Raw genomic sequence first — 21465 nt, 5'->3', positions numbered from 1 at the left:
CTAATCATAAGTCCTAAGTACATTTTTTGTGAATATGAAATCGATTTTTCATTCAGAAGGCATTTCTCATAACGTTCGATGAATAAAGAACATAAATATATATTTTACATATATGTATATATGTATACATCTATGAACCGTACAAAATGGTTATGCAAAACAGTTATAGACATATGTTTACAAATTTGATTTACTTTCATAAGTTCTATTAATGCATGTCTATATGTGTCTGTGTATTTTATATATTTTTTGATTTTTGATTTTTTTAAAGATCAACTTTTATTATTTTGAATATTTAAATATTATTATTATTCTGGTTATATACCAAAGTAAATTTTTAACAATCGGTTTTAATTTGCTTTTGTTTTTTTTTATTTATAATAGTTAAATAATAATAATAAAAATAATATTAATGTGTTTGTGGTACAATTACGCATAATAAATTATAATAGCACAAGTTTCTCTTTCACTTTCCTCTATTTCTCCTCCTTTTTATCATTTACACTGTTAAAAAAAAACCAAACAATATTAATTTATATATATTTGTATATTTGTATATATACGTAAAAAAATAAACAACTTGGTTGACTTTGAACTATTTCGTTTAGGCGTATATTATTATTATTATTATTATTTTTAATTATTTATTTCACTTTTCTTTGTTTGTTTATCGCGTCATATGGAACGGCACTTGGTTGAGATTTCGCCCGGGCCTGCTGGGGCATTTTCTAACACAATCGTAGTAATACAAAGTAAACACATACATAAATATATATATGCAGTTACATAAGAAAAAATAATGAATAAAGAAGTAGCCAAAAAGTATTGTATTATTATAATAGGTTCTTTTTTTTTTTTGTTTTTTTTTTTTTTTTTTTTTTGTTTATATGTGTATTTGTATAGATTTATATCTAGCGCAACACGCCCAATCGACAGCCTAGCTTCTCAAACACACTGCTCAATCAATATATTTTTGCTGTTGTTGTTTTTGGTTGAGCAGCATACTCGCCTTTTCTATGTCAGAAATAAGCCATCGTTTTCTAGATCTCACTCTGTCGTTCTTTTCCCCTCTCTCTCCCTCTATCTCTTTCAGTTTTGAATTTGCGGCCTGTTTAAATATTAAGAATCATGCTACAAAAATATTAATATTGATAAATGTTGCTCCCCATCGAAAGACCCAAGTGCGACGCCTCCCGAAGCTCGTGGCACGCAGCACGAAGCTTGCGGCTCTCTTCCTCTCACTGTCGCGCATTCTGTTGTCCACAGCTGGCTTCTGTCCGGTGTAGCCGATTCGCTCGAGCTTCTGCCTGCGTCTCGGCTAACATTTTGCCGCGCATCATACACACTCACATATACATATATCTATCTATCTATATGCATATGTATCTGTATACATCTATGTATGCATATGCATCACGTGTGTGTTTAGAGTGTTTAGAGAGGCTGATTTGCTTTCCTTTTTGGGTTGTTTTAGTTGTTTTGTTGGTTGTGTGTGTGAATCTGTTCGTCTGTGGTGTGTGTTTGTGTATATATTTCGGCGTGTGTGTATTTCGGCGAGTCAAATCAACGCGATCATTTGTCCTCGCAGCAGCCCGTCTTGGCCAGCTGCTTCTGAAGTGCGGGCGGAATGAAATCTTTCGTCTTGGAATGATTGCCCTGGCCAAGCAGCGCCGGCTCCACATGCTTGCCCTCCTGTATGCGCTGTATGCTCTTGAGCAGATCGTAGTTAATACGATCGCTGACTATCGAATCCTTTCTGCAATAGCCAATCGCAAAGAATCATTAGAGACATGAGCTATGTATATATATGTGTATACATAGGTATATATACATATATATTATGGTATATACATATAGAGGTATATATCAATACATATATCTATACCCCACTCACTTGTAGTCCGGATGGCTGAGCACCTGCTCACGTATCCAGGTAGCCGTGGTGATCAGCTCGCCGGCGGCGCGCTTCTGTATGAAGCGCAGATACTGTTCAATTGTGCAGTGCGTGTCTGTGTCCACCTCCATCGACTGCAGATAGCTCCGTATTAGCGGCACCAGGCCAGGGAATACGCCGGGCTGTAAGGAATTGGATTGTGGCTATTTAGATGACCGTAGATTCTCTATATAAACGGCCGTCAATTGGGATGAGCTTCCCTCCAGCACTTACCTTGCCATTGAAGATCTCATTGATGGTAAGCAGCTGGAACAGCTCGGTCTCCTCATCATCTGTATCGGTGTGATCGCTGTCGGTGCTTCCATTCTGAATGTGGGTGCCATTCGTGTTGGTGCTGCTGCTGTCGGCATTGCCGTTTAGTCCGTTTCCATGACCATTCAGCTTGGCAGTGCCGTTGAATAGAGGCATCGAATCCGTCGCATTGCTGCTGCCATTTGTGTTCGCCGTGGTGCCGTTGATTTGGACACAGGCGGCGCGCTGTTCCGTCGACTTGGACGATTTGCGGAACCAGAATTTCTCCTTGCGGCACGCATCCCGCTTCTGGGCCGTTTGCATATTCTCATCGACCTTGCTGATGGGCGTTAAGAAGTTCAGCTGATACGATAAGATGACACGGGTCAACAGCACCACAAAGCACACTATCGCCGCATTCTCAAAGTCGGAGATTTGCGCCTCGCAGGGCCGAAACTCGACACGCCAGCCAATCGAGCTGTTCGGAGGCGGCGGCTTGAAGCGCATCGTCTGCCAATTGGTTGACTGGATGTTCTCGAAATGATCTGTGTCCTCCTCATCATTCTGATGGACCTTCTCGCTGAACAGCGATACGGTGTCCCGAATGAACAGATGGGCCACATGCTGGGCCAACAGATGATCGATGCCGCCCTCGATGAGGCGCTTGTACACAGCCTCATCGTAGGTGAGCTTCACATCGTTGTATTTCGCTCCCTCGGGCGACAGATACGAATCGATGGAGTCGTATCGCGATTTGGCGATACGAAATTTGTTTTCCTTAAGCGGCTTTAGGCCGCGCTCCTCCTCTGTGCGGCAATCCACCGAGGAGCTAATCACATTCCAGCGGCAATCCGATTCGGTTAGATAGCCGCGGTAAACCGGCGACGCGGCGGTCAGGGCCAACATAATGGGACAAAGCGGCGCCAGTTGATCATACAGGCGGCGCGCCTCGGTTATGTTGCAGGCCTGAAACGTTAGCTGGAGGCAGCAACAGCCCATGCCGAAGCCCATGGCATCCAGGAGCACAACATCCGGCTCGCCAGGCGGCGCTCCCTCCACGGGCAGCTGTGTGTTTACATCCTTGAAGACTGGAAAGCGATTTCATAACTCATTAGCAATCGGACTATAGACTGAGCGGCTATGGAGCTTACCCTTCAGCTTGATGGAGACCTTCTCGCCACGCCGCATGCGTATGTTCCGCGTGAGCGTCTTGAATCGTGGATGGCCCGGAAATATGGCTTCATCGGGAAAGTAGAGTGAACGGGCCGAGCTCAGGGGATCTTCGGGTCGTGGCTGGTACACCGGATACGTAAAGTTTGGCGCACCGAGACGCGGAAAGTTTGTTATGGACATCACACATTCATCGCTGTCCAGCAGCTCGGTGACCTCCTCGCGGCGATACCGCATGTTGGCCTCCACCAAGTTGAAATGTGCCATCAGGCCGCCAAAGGGCTTGCCCGGAGTGCCTTCGATCATGTAGGCGCCATATTCGGGCCGCCACAGCGACTTCACGCCGTTGGGATCCGCCAGCTCCTTTTCGTTGAGTTTCGCCAGCAGATCCTTGGCCTTCAGTGAAACGCGCGCCACCTTCTGCTCATCGTCGAACTTGACAATAATGTATTCCACTTCGTCGCCCCATTTGAGTATGTCGCCCTGGCGATCCTTCAGTCTGTGATATAGATGTATGAACTGATTGATTCCGTGCTCACGAACATGATCTACGAGTTTTTTGGTCTCCTCCCAGGAGAGTGGATTGCCCTCGCTCAATAGGCCCATTGCTGCAAGAGACAGAGAGAGAGAGAGAGAGAGAGAGTCAGATGATGTTAGATTGATATTGATATGGAAAATTAATAGTGCTCCAAAGCACAGATGCATACACGGTGGAGGAGAGACAGAGAGGGAGAGAGCGAGGAAGACAGAGAGAGGGCGAGAACAAGGGACAGTTTGTCACATTTAGATAAATTTATAATTTTGACTTTCTGTCAATTTTGTGTCTCGTTTCTATTGAAAACTCCGAACTGTCTCTGCTTCTTACTCCATCTTTCGTTCTCTGTAGAAAATATTCCTGGTCAAGGAACTCGTTGATTAACTGACAAAGTAATCTTTTGAAAGGAAAAGCAATTCAAGTTTCAAGACCCAAATCACATATATCCAAATAAATCTATTTTAAGAGCCATACAAGTCGTAAAAAGCTAATCGGGCAGTTGAGGGACAGATAGGCGATGTTGCGGGACAGCAACAGCAACAACTGCATCGAACCTAAATTCTCAAGGTATATATTCACAGTTAGCACTGAGAAGTGCATAGAGAGGCGAAAGGTAACTTGGTTTCATACTGCTCACAATCCAATTGGCCTTTATCTATCTACAATTCAGAACGAGTATTCGATTGTTGACTTTAACAAAGGCAAAAACTCCTTTTTGTGTGCCTATTTTAAATAATACCCATGCATCGAATCTTATTTATTTATAAAAATGTAAAAGAAAATCGTATGACCGCGATTAGATGTGCTTGGTGAATAATTCCAGTATACAGTTGCTAGGGTTCAGTTCGGTTTATTAATTGATGAGCTTTAAATAAATAATTGCTAAATCGATAATGGCCTAATAATACCCTCAGCAGTATTTATATATGTAAAGGGAAAAGAAAATTAATCATGTTATTGATAACACAAATTATAGCTGTTGATAGGTTTTTTGTTATAATATATATATATATATATACCTGATACAATATATAATTGAAAACTTAAACTACATACATATATGAAATTTCCAATGCATAGCAACACCTAGGATAACCAAAGGTCAACCGAAATCGATCCATTATTATTCAAATCAGTCGCTCGATAGGATCATCACGAACTGCACGATAAGTGTCACAAACAGAACCGTTATTTTTATAAAATATAGCTCTGCTCTTATTCATAAAGAGATGCCAAACTAAATTCTAAAAAAAAAAAAAAACTACCAGCTAATTAATGGTTTGTCTAATAAATCCAGCTGGAAATTGTGAAGCTATTAAACAGCAAACAGTATTGCCATCTGAAATACTGCCCTATAAATCTTCAGCTTGCGATTTACTGTGATTCTGTACTACATGCATACATATATACTATATTCGATTTACATATAAATCACATTTGAACTCAAACCCAGTTTTGTCGCTGTTTCACATTACACATTTTAACAAATACCAAATCGCTCAGCTGTGACAGTAATTGTATATTTCAGTGGAACTAGCAGCCAAAAGAAACATGAAAAAACCCGACAAATAGTTATTATAGCAACTATATAATAAAGAGCATAGTGGTGTATATCTATTACAATTCAGTAAGCATTTAATGCCACTCGAGATCGAAAAGTTTCACAATATTTATTTTGCAAGAGCTCCGTATCGTAATACGATACGGATCGTATTTATTACAATAAAAACACTTCTAGATAGGTGCGATAAAGAGAAACCTAATAATGATCAATTGAATCTATTTATGCCTAGGCAATCTATTTACGCCAGCTGATACCATAAGGATCAACTGGATTGGCTTGTGCAAGAGTTGGGACAGGGTCTGTTTCCCTTGACATGCTCAATCGATGGTAATAAAGTTAGAATGCCTCACCTGAGCACTCCTAGAGAAGCTAACTCTGACCATTTTACTCATTAATTAAGCCTGTCTTAGATGAGACAATTTGATTTGATTTGATTGATTAGTGATGCATTGATGAAGCATTGAGTAATCGCGCTATGAGTTAAACTACTTTATTGTGTGTCGAATGTCGCAAAAAATTATGTATTATACTGAAAATTCAATTAAAATATATATATATATATTCGATATAGAATTAACTTTCACTCCAAATTGAAAAAAAAAAGTAGGGTTTGTATACCTTTGATACGTTCGCTAGTTGTAGCACTTTAAAATAATACTGATGCACTCTATTTCGAAAAACCCTCTTTGAGAGAGAGTCAACTAGAACTTGATCGCTTCACGGCTAAACCACTACTAAATATACCCACGGCCAGACTCCGATTACTTATGCAGTGGATGGGAACGACGCTCGGACAGTCAGAATAGCGCTTCGTATCGCATTGCAAGCGCACGATCCAACGATCATTCATCGATCCATTCATCCATCCATCGATTGCCTATGACGAAGCTGACAACAACAACGGCGACAAATTTACCGTTGCCAAATCTGACGGCCACAGTGGGAGATTCCAAAGAAAAACGTCGCTAAAGTTATATTTATTTATTGTTGATGGGAATAGGATATACTTGAAATTGCTTTAACTATTATGATAAACAATGTCTCAGCTTTGCCAAGTTGAGGTAGATCTATCCAATATAAACATATCTATATATATGTGATATCTAGGTTAAATTTCTTGCATATCTTCATACAGTTTACACATAATACATATATCATATCATATTCATATTATGAAACTAAAATCTTTCGTATCCAACATTTTATAATAATAATAAATAATAATAATAATATACAAAAGATTTTAGTTTCATGGAAATATGATATGATATTATATATATATTATGTGAACTGTGAGAATATAAGCAAGAAATTTGACCCAGAAAGTTCCTAGTTCAAATTGAGTTTCTTACAATGATTTCGCTTTCAAGATCACAAGCAATATTTTTATTTTTTAATTTGTAACAAAAACTATCAGCTGATACCACTGTGCGTGTGGAAGTGCCACCCATTTGGGGATTTTCATATCTGTATTGGAACGGATGTCGCAGTTGCTGAGGCAGGTGCCCAGAAAGGTGGACGATGGAGTGTGGTACGTTTGACGGCACTTGAAACTCTAGATTGCCTTTATAATTATTTGGACTACTTAATTTATTATGCATATTTAATACCAATCGTAAAGTAAAAATAAAATACTTTATTTTTTATTATTATTAATTCTTGTTATATGGATTTATATTTTGTTTATTATAGATTGCACTTGCTACATTGGGCCGGCATTTCGATTTATTAGACTATAAAGATTATAATTAGACGGGGTCGTAATTTGATACCGTAAGCTATATATGAATTTTAAAGAAATGTTACTCGGGACCGATCAAACTAAATATTTTATTGAACTGTATCATATGACTGATATGTTCATGTTTGTACCATGTATCTTCATGGTATATATTTCAAATATCTGCTACAGCTACCACGAAGATATGCTCATGTCAAATATGTATCGAATATTTATGCTTCATGGCACAATTTTACCATGTAGATCAACTTCAATTCTCGTGAGCTCATAAGATTTTCTGCTTACATATGATATCTATCTATCTTCATGGTAAATTTTAACCATGTAAATCAACTTTAAAGCCTAACAGCTCACACGAATATCTTCATTGTAAATATTTACAGTTAAATTAGTAATTACATATTTCTAAACATAAATATTTACATGTTATATATAACATCTTCATTGTAAAAAAGTTTTGAATGTACGCTAAATTTAATATGCACATATCAATAATCAATATTTGTAGTTAGTTAAACTCAAAGTCTCAATAAATCACAACAAAGTCTTTGTGTAAAAAGCCTATAAATTATCATTCATTTAAATAGACCAACTAATATGACGATCTCCAGTAGTAAGGTAAATCGATAAACGATGACCTTGCAATGTGTAACGATTACATATTGCCGTATCATAAACAGAATTATGAATGTCTTTTCATCAATTTTATATACTATAAGGGAAGAGGAGAAGAAAGGGAGCTTTCGATTGATGAGTTATAAGGGGTTTTACATATACTATATGTTTCGAAATGTTGGGCTCTGTAAGTTCTGATTGTTTCACAATCTGAATGAGCAAATTGGATTACTATTCGTGGAACACATAACGAAACAGCTGCCAGAATGCGCTTACACAATCGACTACATTATGCATCAGTTGAATTTCTGTATAAAATCTGAGTGGTTTAATTAAGCGGTTCGCGTTTGGTCGCAGCTGTAGTTAATTTAAACTAAAACAAGAAAGAAGGCTCTAGTCAAGACTGCTCGACTAGGAGATATCCTGAACCCTCCAAGCTAATATTCTACTCATTCTGCACTTCATTTATACACTCTGCTAACTGCGCAGTAAGCAGCGACTGCGCTTGGGCTGCGCTGCGGTGTGGGCAATAATATGAGAATTTATTAGTTGAATAATTTCTTTTGCAGACGGACAATCTTAATAAAACTTGCAGAGCGTGATAAAATGTGGGTACATTCCAAAGCACAAGTCTCTAGTACCTGAAATACGTTTATTACAAATTGGGGGCGAAGGGGGCGAGGTATCCTAAATCTGTAAATAACAAAATCTTCGTATCCGTCAACTGTATATACACAGTCCCCAGATCTAAAAGTGCTCAAATTAGGCTGAAAAAACAAAATCAATTTTTCGATTATCCTCGTTAAAAAAAGGTTATCGGATGACTTATCGAAAATATTTGATAAGCTTGTTCTGCGTATGCTAGCTCCCATATCTTCTGAGATCGGCTTGCTCATACGGACAGACGGACAGGGCTATATCGACTCAGCTCGTTGCACTTATCAAGAATATACATTTATATTTTATAGGGACTGCGATGTTCTTTATGCCCGTTAAATACTTTTTACAAAATCATTATACCCTGATTTCCTATTTTCAATGGGTCCAGGGTATAATTAACCACATACATTCATAAATATGCATCATGCATATACAAAAGTGAGAGCTTCAAAAAAAAATTAAGCTTGTTTTGCGCCTATAAATTAGTTCGTCCAAAGCCGTAAAATAAAATAATGATAGGTAATACCTTTTTTGGTTGACTTAATTTATTAAAAGTGTATTATATAATGGTCTCTTATTATATTTATATTTAAATAATTTAATAAATTATACAATATTTATAATAATTGCAAATCAAATGAAGCTTTTTTTGCGCCTATGAATTAGTTCGTCCAAAGCCGTAAAATAAAATAATGATAGGTAATACCAATCAAAAAAAAAAAAAAAAACAAGTAAGAACGTTGCAGTCGGGCGTTACCGACTGCGGAATACTCATTCACATCCCATCAACAATTCAGTAGTTAAGTTTCGTTCTAATACTGTAGAATATACAGATTTTTCCGATTTGCCACGCCCCAACTGGGCGTAGACACCTCATTTTTGGTCAGTTTTTAGAAAGAGATAACGTTACCCTAACTGCAAAGTTTGAATGCTTACCCTAAAAAAATGTGAAAATTACAGGGTATTTTTCGATATGCCACGCCCCTAAAGAGGCGTAAAAATTATTTTTGGGGAATCGATAGAGGAGGCTACCAGTAACTCAACTATCCAAATTTGAAGCTTCTAGCTATTATACTTTAGGAGATATAAACTTTTGCGGTTTGCCACGCCCCCTGTGGGCGGACATATATCCGACAAAACTTTTTGGTCTTGGGTGATCAGTCCGAGTATATATACAAAATTTGAGGTCTCTGCCATCAATAGTGTCCAAAATATAGGAGAATTTAAAAAATCACTATATCTTCAGGTCCGATTTGCCACGCCCCCAACGGGCGTAGACTTATAATTTATCTTCAGACTTTATAGAATCATACCATTAGCTGACGTGCAAAATTTCAGCATTCTAGGTTTACAACTTTAGGAGATACAGTTTTATCCGATTTGCCACGCCCCCAATGGGCGTAGATATATCCGCCATAGCTCGTGATCTTGGGTGGTCAACGCGGACCTACATACCAAGTTTCAGCTTTCTAGCTCTTCAACAAACATGATTTCTGGTATATCGGAAAATGCATTTTCCGATTTGCCACGCCCCTAGTGGGCGGATCGGGAAAATTTTAACACTTTATAAATCGGAGATATACACGAGTATGTGTTCCAAATTTCAAGTCTCTAGCTTCAATAGCGCCGAAATAGATTGCGTTCATACGGACAGACGGACAGACGGACAGACGGACAGACGGACAGACGGACGGACAGCAAGACGGACATTGCACAAAACCAATATACTGATTCACTTTCGTGAATGAGTATAAAAAAAAAATCCGAACAAAAAATTATTGTGTAGCATGCCGAAGTTTAAATACCTTTAGGAATTCTGTAGTATATTCGAACTTTCTTGCTGAGTGAATGTTGCTAGCTTCGCTATATAGTAAGGTATTATGGATATCTACAGATATGTTAAGATATATGGAAAAATATTATATGTCAGTGCTTATATCTGTAGACACCGTACAGCATATATTTTTATATGTTTACAGCTAACAGTTATGGCATTCTCAATAATTATATTATGCCCTCTTCAAGGCCATAAAACCGTTCAGTTATCATTTGAAGTGCTTTCGAAATTCACAGCTTGTCAAACCAGAAATTTTTTCCATTTCCTTCTGATTAGACTAGCCGAAATGGATTACTTATTATATATTATTATTATTTATTACAAATATATATGTAAAGCCAACTTTTTGTCAAGCATTCTCCTCTTATTATATACATTTTTTTTCTTCGATTTATATATATAGTCTCGCAATGTTAGCAAGCATTCAATATCGTGGTTAGTTCAACTATGGTAGCATTAGGGTGGACCAAATGTTTAGATAAGAATCGACTATAAAATGTTAAAAACACACAACGCAACAAACACAATTAGTTGGTCAAATGATGTGCCCTTTATTCAGCTACTGTCACATAGCATTTATATATGTACATATATATACGTATATACAGACTCTTACATATATTTATATGTATCTAATGTATACTGACCAACGCAACTCGCTTGGCCAAAATGATTTGAACAAATTGCTGAAATTCTGCGAAGCCATTAAAAGTTTCTGTGTGTGTACGTCTATATGTAGCTGTGTGTGTGTACAAATTGCTCCATATGTAAACACGTGTGAGTGAGAGAGAGGGAAGTTGAGAGAGAGAGAGAACCTAATTCTCATTTTGTGCACGGCTTGAAATTCGTTCGTATCTTTTTTTATACCCTGAACCCATTTTCAATGGGAAATCAGGGTATAATGGTTATGTTGAAATGTATGTAACAGGCAGAAGGAGGCGTGGCAGACCCCATAAAGCATATATATTCTTGATCAGGGCGACGAGTTGAGTCGATTTGGCCCTGTCCGTCGAGAGACTTCAAATTTGTTTAAAAAATGTTTGTAACTACAGCGCGGATATCGAGTTTATCATTAAAAATCGATAACTCATCCCGATCTTTTTTATCGATAAAAAATCGAAAACCAGTTATAAAATTATATCTTCTACACCTTTATTGCTAGTGTCCAAATTTTTAATGTATGCTTATATGAAATTTATGCAATTTCGGTTTTTGTCAAAATTTACCCCCCACCTCTATGTCCACCCCCTCACCCTTACTTTTGTAAAACGCGTACTTCAAATACTAGAGACTTGTGCTTTGGAAAATACATGTATATTCATGTTATAATCATAATTTGAAAGTTTCATGAAGCTCGTATGTCCGCAAAAAAAGTAATTAAATAATTAAGTTCTCATAGTAAGCGCACACTGCCGCCCATGCGTGTTTATGCGTGGGTGCTTGTATGTGTATGTGTTTTTGTACGTGTGTTTGTGTATGTGTGTGTGTATGTGTTTCTTGTGTAAGCTGAAAGACGCGAAAAATTATTGAAATAGCTATTGCTGCAAGGGTTCAGGGGATCTCGTAGTCGAGCAGTCTCGACTAGAGCTTTCTTACTTGTTATACCCTGAACCCATTGAAAATGGGAAATCAGGGTATAATGGTTTTGTTGAAATGTATGTAACAGGCAGAAGGAGGCGTGGCAGACCCCACAAAGTATATATATTCTTGATCAGGGTGACGAGCTGAGTTGATTTGGCCCTGTCCGTCTGTCTGTCTGTCCGTCTGTCCGTCTGTCCGTATGTTTGAACGCGTCGATTTCCGAAGATATAAGAGCTAGAGACTTCAAATTTTTTGTAAAATGTTCGTAATTACAGCGCGGATATCGAGTTTATCATTAAAATTCGATAACTCATCCCGATCTTTTTTTATCGATGAAAAACCTTATCGAAAACCAGTTATAAAATTATATCTTCTACACCTTTATTGCTAGAGTCTCCAAATTTTGAATGTATGCTTATATGCAATTTATACAATTTCGGTTTTTGTTAAAATTTACCCCCCACCTCTAAATTCACCCTTTCACCCTCACTTTTGTAAAACGCGTATTTCAAATACTAGAGACTTGTGCTTTGGCAATTACATGCATATCCATGTTATAATCATAATCTGAAAGTTTCATGAAGATCGTACGTCCACAAAAAAAGTTATTAAACAATTAAGTTCTCATAGTAAGCGCACACTGCAGCCCATGCGTGTTTATGCGTGGGTGCTTGTATGTGTATGTGTTTGTGTATGTGTGTGTGTTTCTTGTGTAAGCTGAAAGACGCGAAAAATTATTGAAATAGCTAGCACTCCAAGGGTTCAGGGGATCTCGTAGTCGAGCAGTCTCGACTAGAGCTTTCTTACTTGTTTTTTTTTTGTTTTTTTGTTTTTATACCCTGAACCCATTTTCAATGGGAAATCAGGGTATAATGGTTTTGTTGAAATGTATGTAACAGGGAGAAGGAGGCGTGGCAGACCCCACAAAGTATATATATTCTTGATCAGGGTGACGAGCTGAGTTGATTTGGCCCTGTCCGTCTGTCTGTCCGTCTGTCCGTATGTATGAACGCGTCGATTTCAGAAGATATAAGAGCTAGAGACTTCAAATTTTTTTTAGAATGTCCGTAATTACAGCGCGCATATCAAGTTTATCATTAAAATGCGATAACTCATCCCGATCTTTTTTTATCGATAAAAAACCTTATCGAAAACCAGTTATAAAATTATATCTTCTACACCTTTATTGCTAGTCTCCAAATTTTTAATGTATGCTTATATGCAATTTATACAATTTCGGTTTTTGTTAAAATTTACCCCCCACCCTTAAATTCACCCCCTCACCCTCACTTTTGTAAAAAGCGTATTTCAAATACTAGAGACTTGTGCTTTGGCAATTACATGCATATCTATGTTATAATCATAATTTGAAAGTTTCAGATCGTACGTCCACCAAAAAAGTTATTAAACAATTAAGTTCTCATAGTAAGCGCACACTGCAGCCCATGCGTGTTTATGCGTGGGTGCTTGTGTGTGTATGTGTTTGTGTATGTGTGTGTATGTGTGTGTGTGTATGCGTTTGTGTGAGTATGCGTGTGTGTTTGTGTATGTGTGTCTGTATGCGTGTGTGTGTATGTGTGCCTGTGTGTGCGTACGTGCCTGTCTGTGTGTGTGTGTGCGTGTTTCTTGTGTAAGCTAAAAGTCGCGAAAAATTATTGAAATATCTATTGCTCCAAGGGTTCAGGGGATCTCGTAGTCGAGCAGTCTCGACTAGAGCTTTCTTACTTGTTTTGTATGTTTTAATGCCTATCCATAAAATGGATAGCAATGGTTAGAAAGCTTCAAGTTTTAGTAGATTTAAATTGGATAGGGTATAACAAGAGTAGGGTATAACAAGTTACCTATAGATTTTAATATCAAAATTATAAAAGTTATACTGATATAAAATGCTAAATTAAATAATTACATATTTCAAATAAAAGTTAGCGCAAGGTTCATGCATTGATCTGCAATTAAATTCGTTTGATTAGCCGATTTTAGTTTTCACCTTAGCCTGTAATTAGACATCATCAAACCAGTTTAAGGATTATGCAATTCACAGGGTATGCAATTAGTTGAGCAGCTTCAGTAAACATGTTCCTACACGTTGTATCAATAGACATTTCTGATACAAAAGAAAAACAATTTTGATAAGCCCAATTCAAGTTGATAAGCTTGTGTTGGAAAATCTATTATAGATTTTAGTATGTGTATGTGTGTGTGTGAGTATTTGGGTGTGTGTTTATATGTCATAAGTAGCGTTGATAAACCCTGATAAAGTGGATGAAAAACAGTTACAGCACAGCTTGTTGAGCTGCTGAGCACTGGCAGTGCACAAGGTGGCGTATACGTAATAAGCTAAAGTCGCGAATCAAATGCGGAAAGAGCTAATGCACAACATGCAACAACATGCAACAACAGCAACAGCAACAACAGAAATAGCTATTTTTCAGGGTCAAACAATGTAGGCAAATGAAATAGAAAACATACAAAAGTCTACCTACAGATGCAGAACGTTAGATACAGAGACGAATGTATCCAAAGAATAGAATATACCAGATATACATACATATACACATCGGAATCATAGATGTGCTCTGGGTTTATCTGTAACGGAATATAAACAAATTGCCAACGATTTGCCATGCATGTGAGCATATATAGAGGAAATTGCAGTCGTTGCACTTGAAATAATTGCACGACATATGAGATTAGGACAGATTACGTATACGGCTCATAAAACGAGCAAAATTACGAATGCTAGCGAAAAAATAAAATGAAGAGAACCAGACGCCAACTGACAAGGAGAAGAATAGAGGGCGAAAGAGGATAGACAAATTAAGTGTCGGCCGACGCTAAACACAACACAAAAGCAAACAGCAAAAGAAAAAACAATTGCGACGTAATAGAATTGTAAGAGTTCGCTCAGAGAGCAGAGGCTATATTATTGCATAGATAAGTCGCGTGTGTGTGTGTGTGTATGTGTGTGTGTACACGGCTACATACATACATATATGTATGTCTGCTGAGTTATTTGTGAAAATGCGTCTCTAAATTTGGTAGCTGTCAATGGGACAAATGTTCGGTTTGCTTTTGCGCTTTGCTCTGATTGACTGTCTGCTGATTGACCAAGCGATAAACTGTTTGATTCATCAATTGACTTATTGACTGAGCAATTTACTGATTGAATGAATGCATTGCTGCTGATGCAACGATCTGACCATCTGATTGACTCTATCGTAGATGGGCTATTTAAGCTGAGAAGTTTGAAGTGATATATCAAATGATTGACTGATTGATAAACTAAAATAGCTATGAAAGTTAAGCCAAATGACTGATGGATTGAATGAAAGATTAAGCAATTGACAATTGATTAACTGATTGTTTGACTGACTGATTGTGTGACTCATTGATTGACTTAATGATTGAGGACTGAATAGATTATTTGCTGATGAGGATGATGACTAAGGGTTGATTGAAGGACTAACCATTTGACTATTTGATCAAGTGATCGATTGACTGTTTGACTGATTGATGGACTGAGCTAGTGTATGAAAGTTAAACCAAATGACTGATGGAAAGACTGAGCATTTGACAATTAATTAACTGATTGTTTGACTGACTGATTGAGTGACTCATTGATTGACTGAATGACTGACATAGATTGAATAACTTATGGATTATTTGCTGATGCTGATGATGACTAAGGTTTGATTGAAGGATTAATCATTTGACCATTTGATCAAGTGATCGATTGACTGTTCGACTGATTGATGGACTGAGCTAGTTTCTGAACGTCAAAAGACTGATAGATTGATTGAGGGACTAACAGCTTGGATAACAAATTGACGACTGATTTTAAACTCTGATTGACTGAACGATTGGTTGATATCTCTGACAGTTCAACCGTTTGACTGATGGATTGACTCACTGAATTGCCTATCTTCTTCAAACCTAAACCAAAAATGTAAACTGATATCAAACGGGTTCGATGTTTGATTCAACAATCAAAATTAAAACTGTACAGCACGTATTTCCCAAGAGTTAAGTGCCTGACTCACTGAAGATGTAAATCAGATTGGACTTATTATCGGTCAAAGAAGACCAATTTATTTAAAAACCATATCTAGTAATTTTCCTAGAATTGGATATATTTTGTTCTTTTGCGTGGATCGACAAAGAGAATCCTCCATAATGGGCATGGCAAATTTAAATAACTTCTTCTTCTGATGTTTATAATTATTTTCCTTCTTTTTTTGTGGCCTATTTGTTGATTTTGTATTTTTAGAGCCGACAGGAACTGACGCTGATATCAAATTGTCTAAAGCACTTGTGTAAATTGAACCCATAATAAAGTTCAACTGTTATTTATAATAATTTGTTAATTTCGTTACACATTTATTTAAACAGGTTTTCATTAGTAAGACGTAGACAAGCAGGCGATATAATGGACTGTATCGGCTGTTGAATACCGTTTATAATTTTATAATTTTGCATATTTCAAACAGAAAATGTTTCAAAATATCAAACTTTTCATAATACATGTATATAGTTAATATCACTGCTCGCCTCAATGAGTACGGAGTATTGCAAATGGTCTTATGCAATTGCTGGTGCTATTTCAGCCATTTATCTCATCGGATGTGTAAATAGAGGAGTGAAAATATATCAACCACTCCAAATTAAACATCGGCCCTTAGAATGACGCACTACAAGCTGATTGCGAGACAATTGACGAAGATGGCGATAACTCTAAGAATTATGATGATGATGATGACGCAGTAGAGCATATATGTGTAGATATATACATATACTCATAAATATCCATATTTAGCTTAAATTTCTTGTGCCAATTATATTGCCAATTAAGCAGCGACATTTCAATTGTGATCATAAATTGAAAGAGAAAAGCATATCATATAATCCACCATGGCATATGTTACAGGAATACATACATACATACATACATATATATAATATTGATAGAAATCATCAGTCTAAAAAATTCCTCGATGAGCTATGTAAAGGAGAAGAAATGCCGCAGAGCTAAATAAATTATAATAAATAGGCATTGCTGCAAGAGTTGAGATCATATGCTAAGAATATGTCTCTATTAAAAAACTAGAAACGTTTATTGCTCTCCGAAATAAATATTTTAATACCTACAAATTGAATATCATTGTCAAAGTTTCCTAAGCATGCATATACCCTCATACGTATGTACCATATATATGTATGAGCTGTTTTGCTATACATTTCATTAACACGTGCAACAAAATTTCATTAGGGTCCACAGCTGGTTATATGATTAAAATTATGACTAATAAACCTTGGGATTTGGACAAGTGCCTTATCTAAGGGCACATAAAACGGCTCAACAAGTGGGATAAAACTATTAAACAGCTTAGATATACGCTTAGATAACTGGCTAATTGTAGTTTAGGAAAATATAGGGTATATTTGTATGTGCAATAAAAAATTGTTATTTTTACCTATCGCCCAGTTAGATATGCCTCTATATAGTATGTCTAATTCATCTTATCTAACTGTTATTTTTTTATATTTCTCAAGCTCGACAGCAAAGTACCCTGTGAAAATGTACTCACAAATATTAAATCTTATCTTTATATCCATAAATGTATGAACTCTCTAGAAACAACCAAGTTAATCTTGTCCTGCACTTAATAATAAATAAAAACATCTAGAACATAGGGCAGCAAATATCCGAGTCTCTTGTAGAGATAAATATGAGATCAGAGATTGCAAAGAGAAAGAGGAAACGGTTTTTAATTATCCTCTGTTAATAGTAAGAACAGTTCATACGTTCATTCTATTCTCATTAGGCTGCAAGATCTTTATTAATATACACATATAAATACATATACATATGTGGGTATTTCACCACAATCAATTTTATATTTATTTTTCTGAGAGCCTTCAAGAATTCGAGAGAGTTCTTAAGCGTACGTTGCCTGATAAAGTAAAAAAAAAAAAAAGATGTATTAAAAATTTTGTCTTTTTTTAATATACTCTCGAGTCAAGATTAAATATATGAAAAACCATTATTAGAAAATCCATAAAAATTATGACATTTGATATTTTAATAAATACGAATATATGTATGTATTATGTATTTAATCGCTATAGAGTATTATTAATTCGAGACACCTGTCCAGTATTTTTTTCATTTGTTATTTTTGTGAATATTTTATTAATATATTTATTTTTATTTATTTATTTTTTGATTGATGTTTGTTTTTGAATGAGCATTATTTAATTTCACATGCGCACGAAAAAACGGGAAAGTCCTTTAGTTCTGTAATTATTTTTTTGTTATCATAATTATAGTTATTTTTTTTTTTTTTTTGCGTCGTCATTTGACAAAGCGATTAGCCCATGGACGGCGGCACCACGGGGCATTGAGATAGACTTTAATGAACTAATAAATGACAAGGTCAACTTTTGCACACAATAGATAAAAACTATGCATACAGATACATGTATTTATATACACTAGTACATACATACATACACACATACATATATAATAAATAGTTATCTATTAATGCGCCTTTGGGTGTATGTATGCGTTTACTGTAAGGGGAATCAACATTGATTGCGATAGTAATCGATCGTGTCTATGCGTAACTGTTATTAGCGAGGCCAAGTGCAACCACGTTCGTGTCGTGTCGTGTCGTGTCGTGCCGTGCTGTTACGTTTTGTGTCGTGCGGTGCCGTGCCCTGTCGTGATTCATGGCGAGTTTGCGTCTAATGTGCTGACTCACGATGATATTTGCGAGTCTTGTAGCACACAGCCATAATATGCTAATTCGCATGATGTTGTTACTCGGTTATCTATAGTTTCTGTTGTTGTTGCTGTTCGTTCTTGTGGTGAAATTGTAGCTCTCACATGTGCAAGAGAGCGCAATCCATAGCAGATATCAATACATTGATAGGTGCGTATGCGTATGAGTGTGTGAGCTGATCTCGCCGCTCTTTCGCTCTCGCTCTCGCTTTCGCTCAACTTTTATTTTCTCGGCGGAGTGCCTTGAACTTCAAAGTCGCAACTTACACCCACTCGACCCCCTTCACAACCACTCTGTCTCTGTCTCTCTCTCTCTCTCTCTCTCTCTCTCTCTCATCCACTTGCAGGTCTTTTAGCTAATGCCGCAGCAATGCATAAACCCGTTTAAAAAGTAATTTACTTTTCGTTTATCACACGCGACTTGTGCATGAGTAATGGGTCAGTGACGACACAGCTGCCGTATATATTATCATAATGTATATACATACATATGTGTGTGTGCGCATGCGTGTTTTGTGAAGCACTTTATCAATTAGTGATCAAGAATAACACAAAAAAAATCACGCTGTTCTCAGTTTAAAAAAAAAAAACAAAGCAGACGATTTTAGCAAGTGAATGACTCCACAGAAATGTGACTGGCACTTAATTAAACGCGTACGATATTAAAGAGCACACATACATATGTATCTAGGTATGTATGTATGCAGCGATAAGTTTTCAAATTGATTAGAAAATCAAATTAGAAGCTTCTAGTCTCAAGACTAGCAGTGACCCAACTCAATTGGACTGTATGTAAGTAGCGGCTGCACGCTTCTCACACTTACTCGCACACACACACACACACACACACACACACACACACACACACATCAATTGGTATGCACATCAATTGCTATGGAAAGCGAATGTCAAGGTTGCGCACGGCTTGAAAATTGGACAACAACGGCGAGAACATACAAAAGCAACGGTAAAAGGCATATAATTTCAAAACGAAAATCAATAGAAGCTCAAACCCACTGCGAAATTACGCACTTGTTTAAAAAAAGAATCTCATACCCTAAGTGCACTTTGAAAGCTTATATGTATGTATTGTCATCAGAACTATGTTTGTATGCGCAATAAACACTTACCGGCAAATGCTGTAGAAGAAGAATACCAAAAGCAACAAACGCGTGCTTCTTTCTAATCAAAGTTGTTGGTTGATTTCTGGGTAGGCTGCTGTATTATGCTACTGCTGCTGCTCAGCTGTTGCTCTCGCCTTTAGAATATGAAGCAATAATAAAGCCCAAAGGCGGCGGCGTCGTCGGCGTCGGCGTCAGCGTCGGTGTCGGCTGAACAACAAAATGACCTGTTTGTTGTTGGTGCTGCTGTACTCGCTCCTACTGACTGTGCTACTCACGCTGTCTCTGTTACTCGTGCGCGCTCAGGCTGTCTATGTGTGTGTGTGCGTGTTTGTGTGTGTATGGGACCGCGTGTATGTGACCGACCGCGTGCTGATGTTTTTCACACACGTTTTAATTCTGATATATTGAATATTGTTTTTTTTTTTTTTCATTCGTTTTTTGCCGTTCTTTTTGTTGTTGTTGGTTGTGTAATCAAAGGCCAATCTCAACTGACCAGCGAGAATTTGACGAGCGATGCCTTAGCTCTTTCCGACTTGTCGCTACTAATAGTTGTAATTGTTGTTGTAATTTGCACTTCTGTTTTTGTTGTTGTTCCGATTTATTGCAGTAGATTGTTTTGCCACGATTTCACAACTTGCTTAATAAACAAAAGAAATTCATATACAATTTCATTTAGATTTGTCTATATATACATAGATATGTATAAATTTATATACATATACAATACATATACATATACATATACATATGTGTGCGTGAGAACAACAAAATGTGCAGGCCGCGTGTTTTTTTTTTTTTGATTTGCTTCGCACTGCGTTTACTATGTAACTTCCGTTACAGCTGTGACATCAGCGTTGACTGCGACTGCGACTGTAGGCTCATGCAGAATTTGAATATTTCTTAATAATAGATGCATAAGAATTTGTATATATTTACGAACAGCACAAATGTTGCGGCTGTCCCTTTCAGTTTCTATTTTGTTGTTTATGCATGTGTGTGCGTGTGTACATATGTAAGGTTGTCTATGGGCCTCTACATTTGCATGTGTGTATGACCGAGTTGTTCTAATTAGAAGACGCTGCTGCTTAATGTGTTGTGTGCTGCGTACATGGGAGTGCGTGTTTAATGAGTGTGAGTGCGCTAGCGATCCGATTGCTTACTGCTTAATATTCTCTCTGACGATCCGAAGTCTTATGGAGCCGCTACCAAAAATTTCACAATTCCACTAAAATGCACACACACAATTATTTACTAGAAACTTCACTTGAAACTCAATTGAATGGCGATATTAACGTGCTGCGAAATATTCAGCTATGTTGTTATTCGTTGTTAATTTCTAATTGCCAGCGTAATAATAGCGACACCGATATTTAACACAAAATTCCAAAAAAAAAAAGAAAAACAAACTAGAAAACCTGCCACTGCGCGCGGCTATTTATGTAAAAAAAAAAAAAGGTTGTACGCATTCAATCGGATAGTGCTGCCAGACAATGTTAATGGTCTAACACACCATGGGGTGTAAATGGCAGCGCAGTCAGCTGATAGTGTTGCAAAGCGCGCGCGCTGAGACCGAATTTCAAATTCCGTGTCACTAAAGTGCAAGCATGAACTATGTACATATACATATGGATAGGGGTAAAAGCCAAAACACATTTCGTTTGTAAATAAA

General features: G+C 37.1%; 1 protein-coding gene across 5 annotated transcripts; it reads right to left on the bottom strand.

Moving 5' to 3' along the window:
• Positions 1 to 843: 843 nt before the first annotated feature.
• On the bottom strand, positions 844 to 21244 carry Gclc (glutamate--cysteine ligase). Of its 5 annotated transcripts, none has more exons than XM_089475553.1 (6): positions 20957 to 21244; positions 19803 to 20433; positions 3337 to 3963; positions 2168 to 3273; positions 1895 to 2076; positions 844 to 1756 (listed from the first exon to the last, which is right to left on the bottom strand). In XM_089475553.1, the coding sequence occupies exons 3-6, from the start codon at positions 3959 to 3961 to the stop codon at positions 1573 to 1575; spliced, it is 2097 nt and encodes a 698-aa protein (XP_089331679.1). In that variant the 5' UTR covers positions 3962 to 3963; positions 19803 to 20433; positions 20957 to 21244; the 3' UTR covers positions 844 to 1572. The 5 variants fall into 5 exon arrangements, with proteins under 5 accessions (XP_089331679.1, XP_017870758.1, XP_089331681.1 ...); XM_018015269.2 differs by having other exon boundaries at positions 19803 to 20429; XM_089475555.1 differs by lacking the exon at positions 19803 to 20433.
• Positions 21245 to 21465: the final 221 nt, after the last annotated feature.

Source organism: Drosophila arizonae, chromosome X, assembly GCF_054131065.1.
Source record: "Drosophila arizonae isolate 15081-1271.41 chromosome X, UAZ_ARI_1.0, whole genome shotgun sequence".
Taxonomy (NCBI): Eukaryota; Metazoa; Arthropoda; class Insecta; order Diptera; family Drosophilidae; genus Drosophila; species Drosophila arizonae.
This window is presented reverse-complemented; position numbering and strand designations above follow the sequence as displayed.

Bases quoted from the DNA above. Each gene is read 5' to 3' on its own strand.
- Gclc (XM_089475553.1), bottom strand. From the start codon at position 3,961: ATGGGCCTATTGAGCGAGGGCAATCCACTCTCCTGGGAGGAGACCAAA. The intron at 3,274-3,336 runs GTAAGCTCCATA...ATCGCTTTCCAG, and splicing joins GGTCTCCATCAAGCTGAAGG to TCTTCAAGGATGTAAACACA. The intron at 2,077-2,167 runs GTAAGTGCTGGA...AATTCCTTACAG, and splicing joins ATGAGATCTTCAATGGCAAG to CCCGGCGTATTCCCTGGCCT.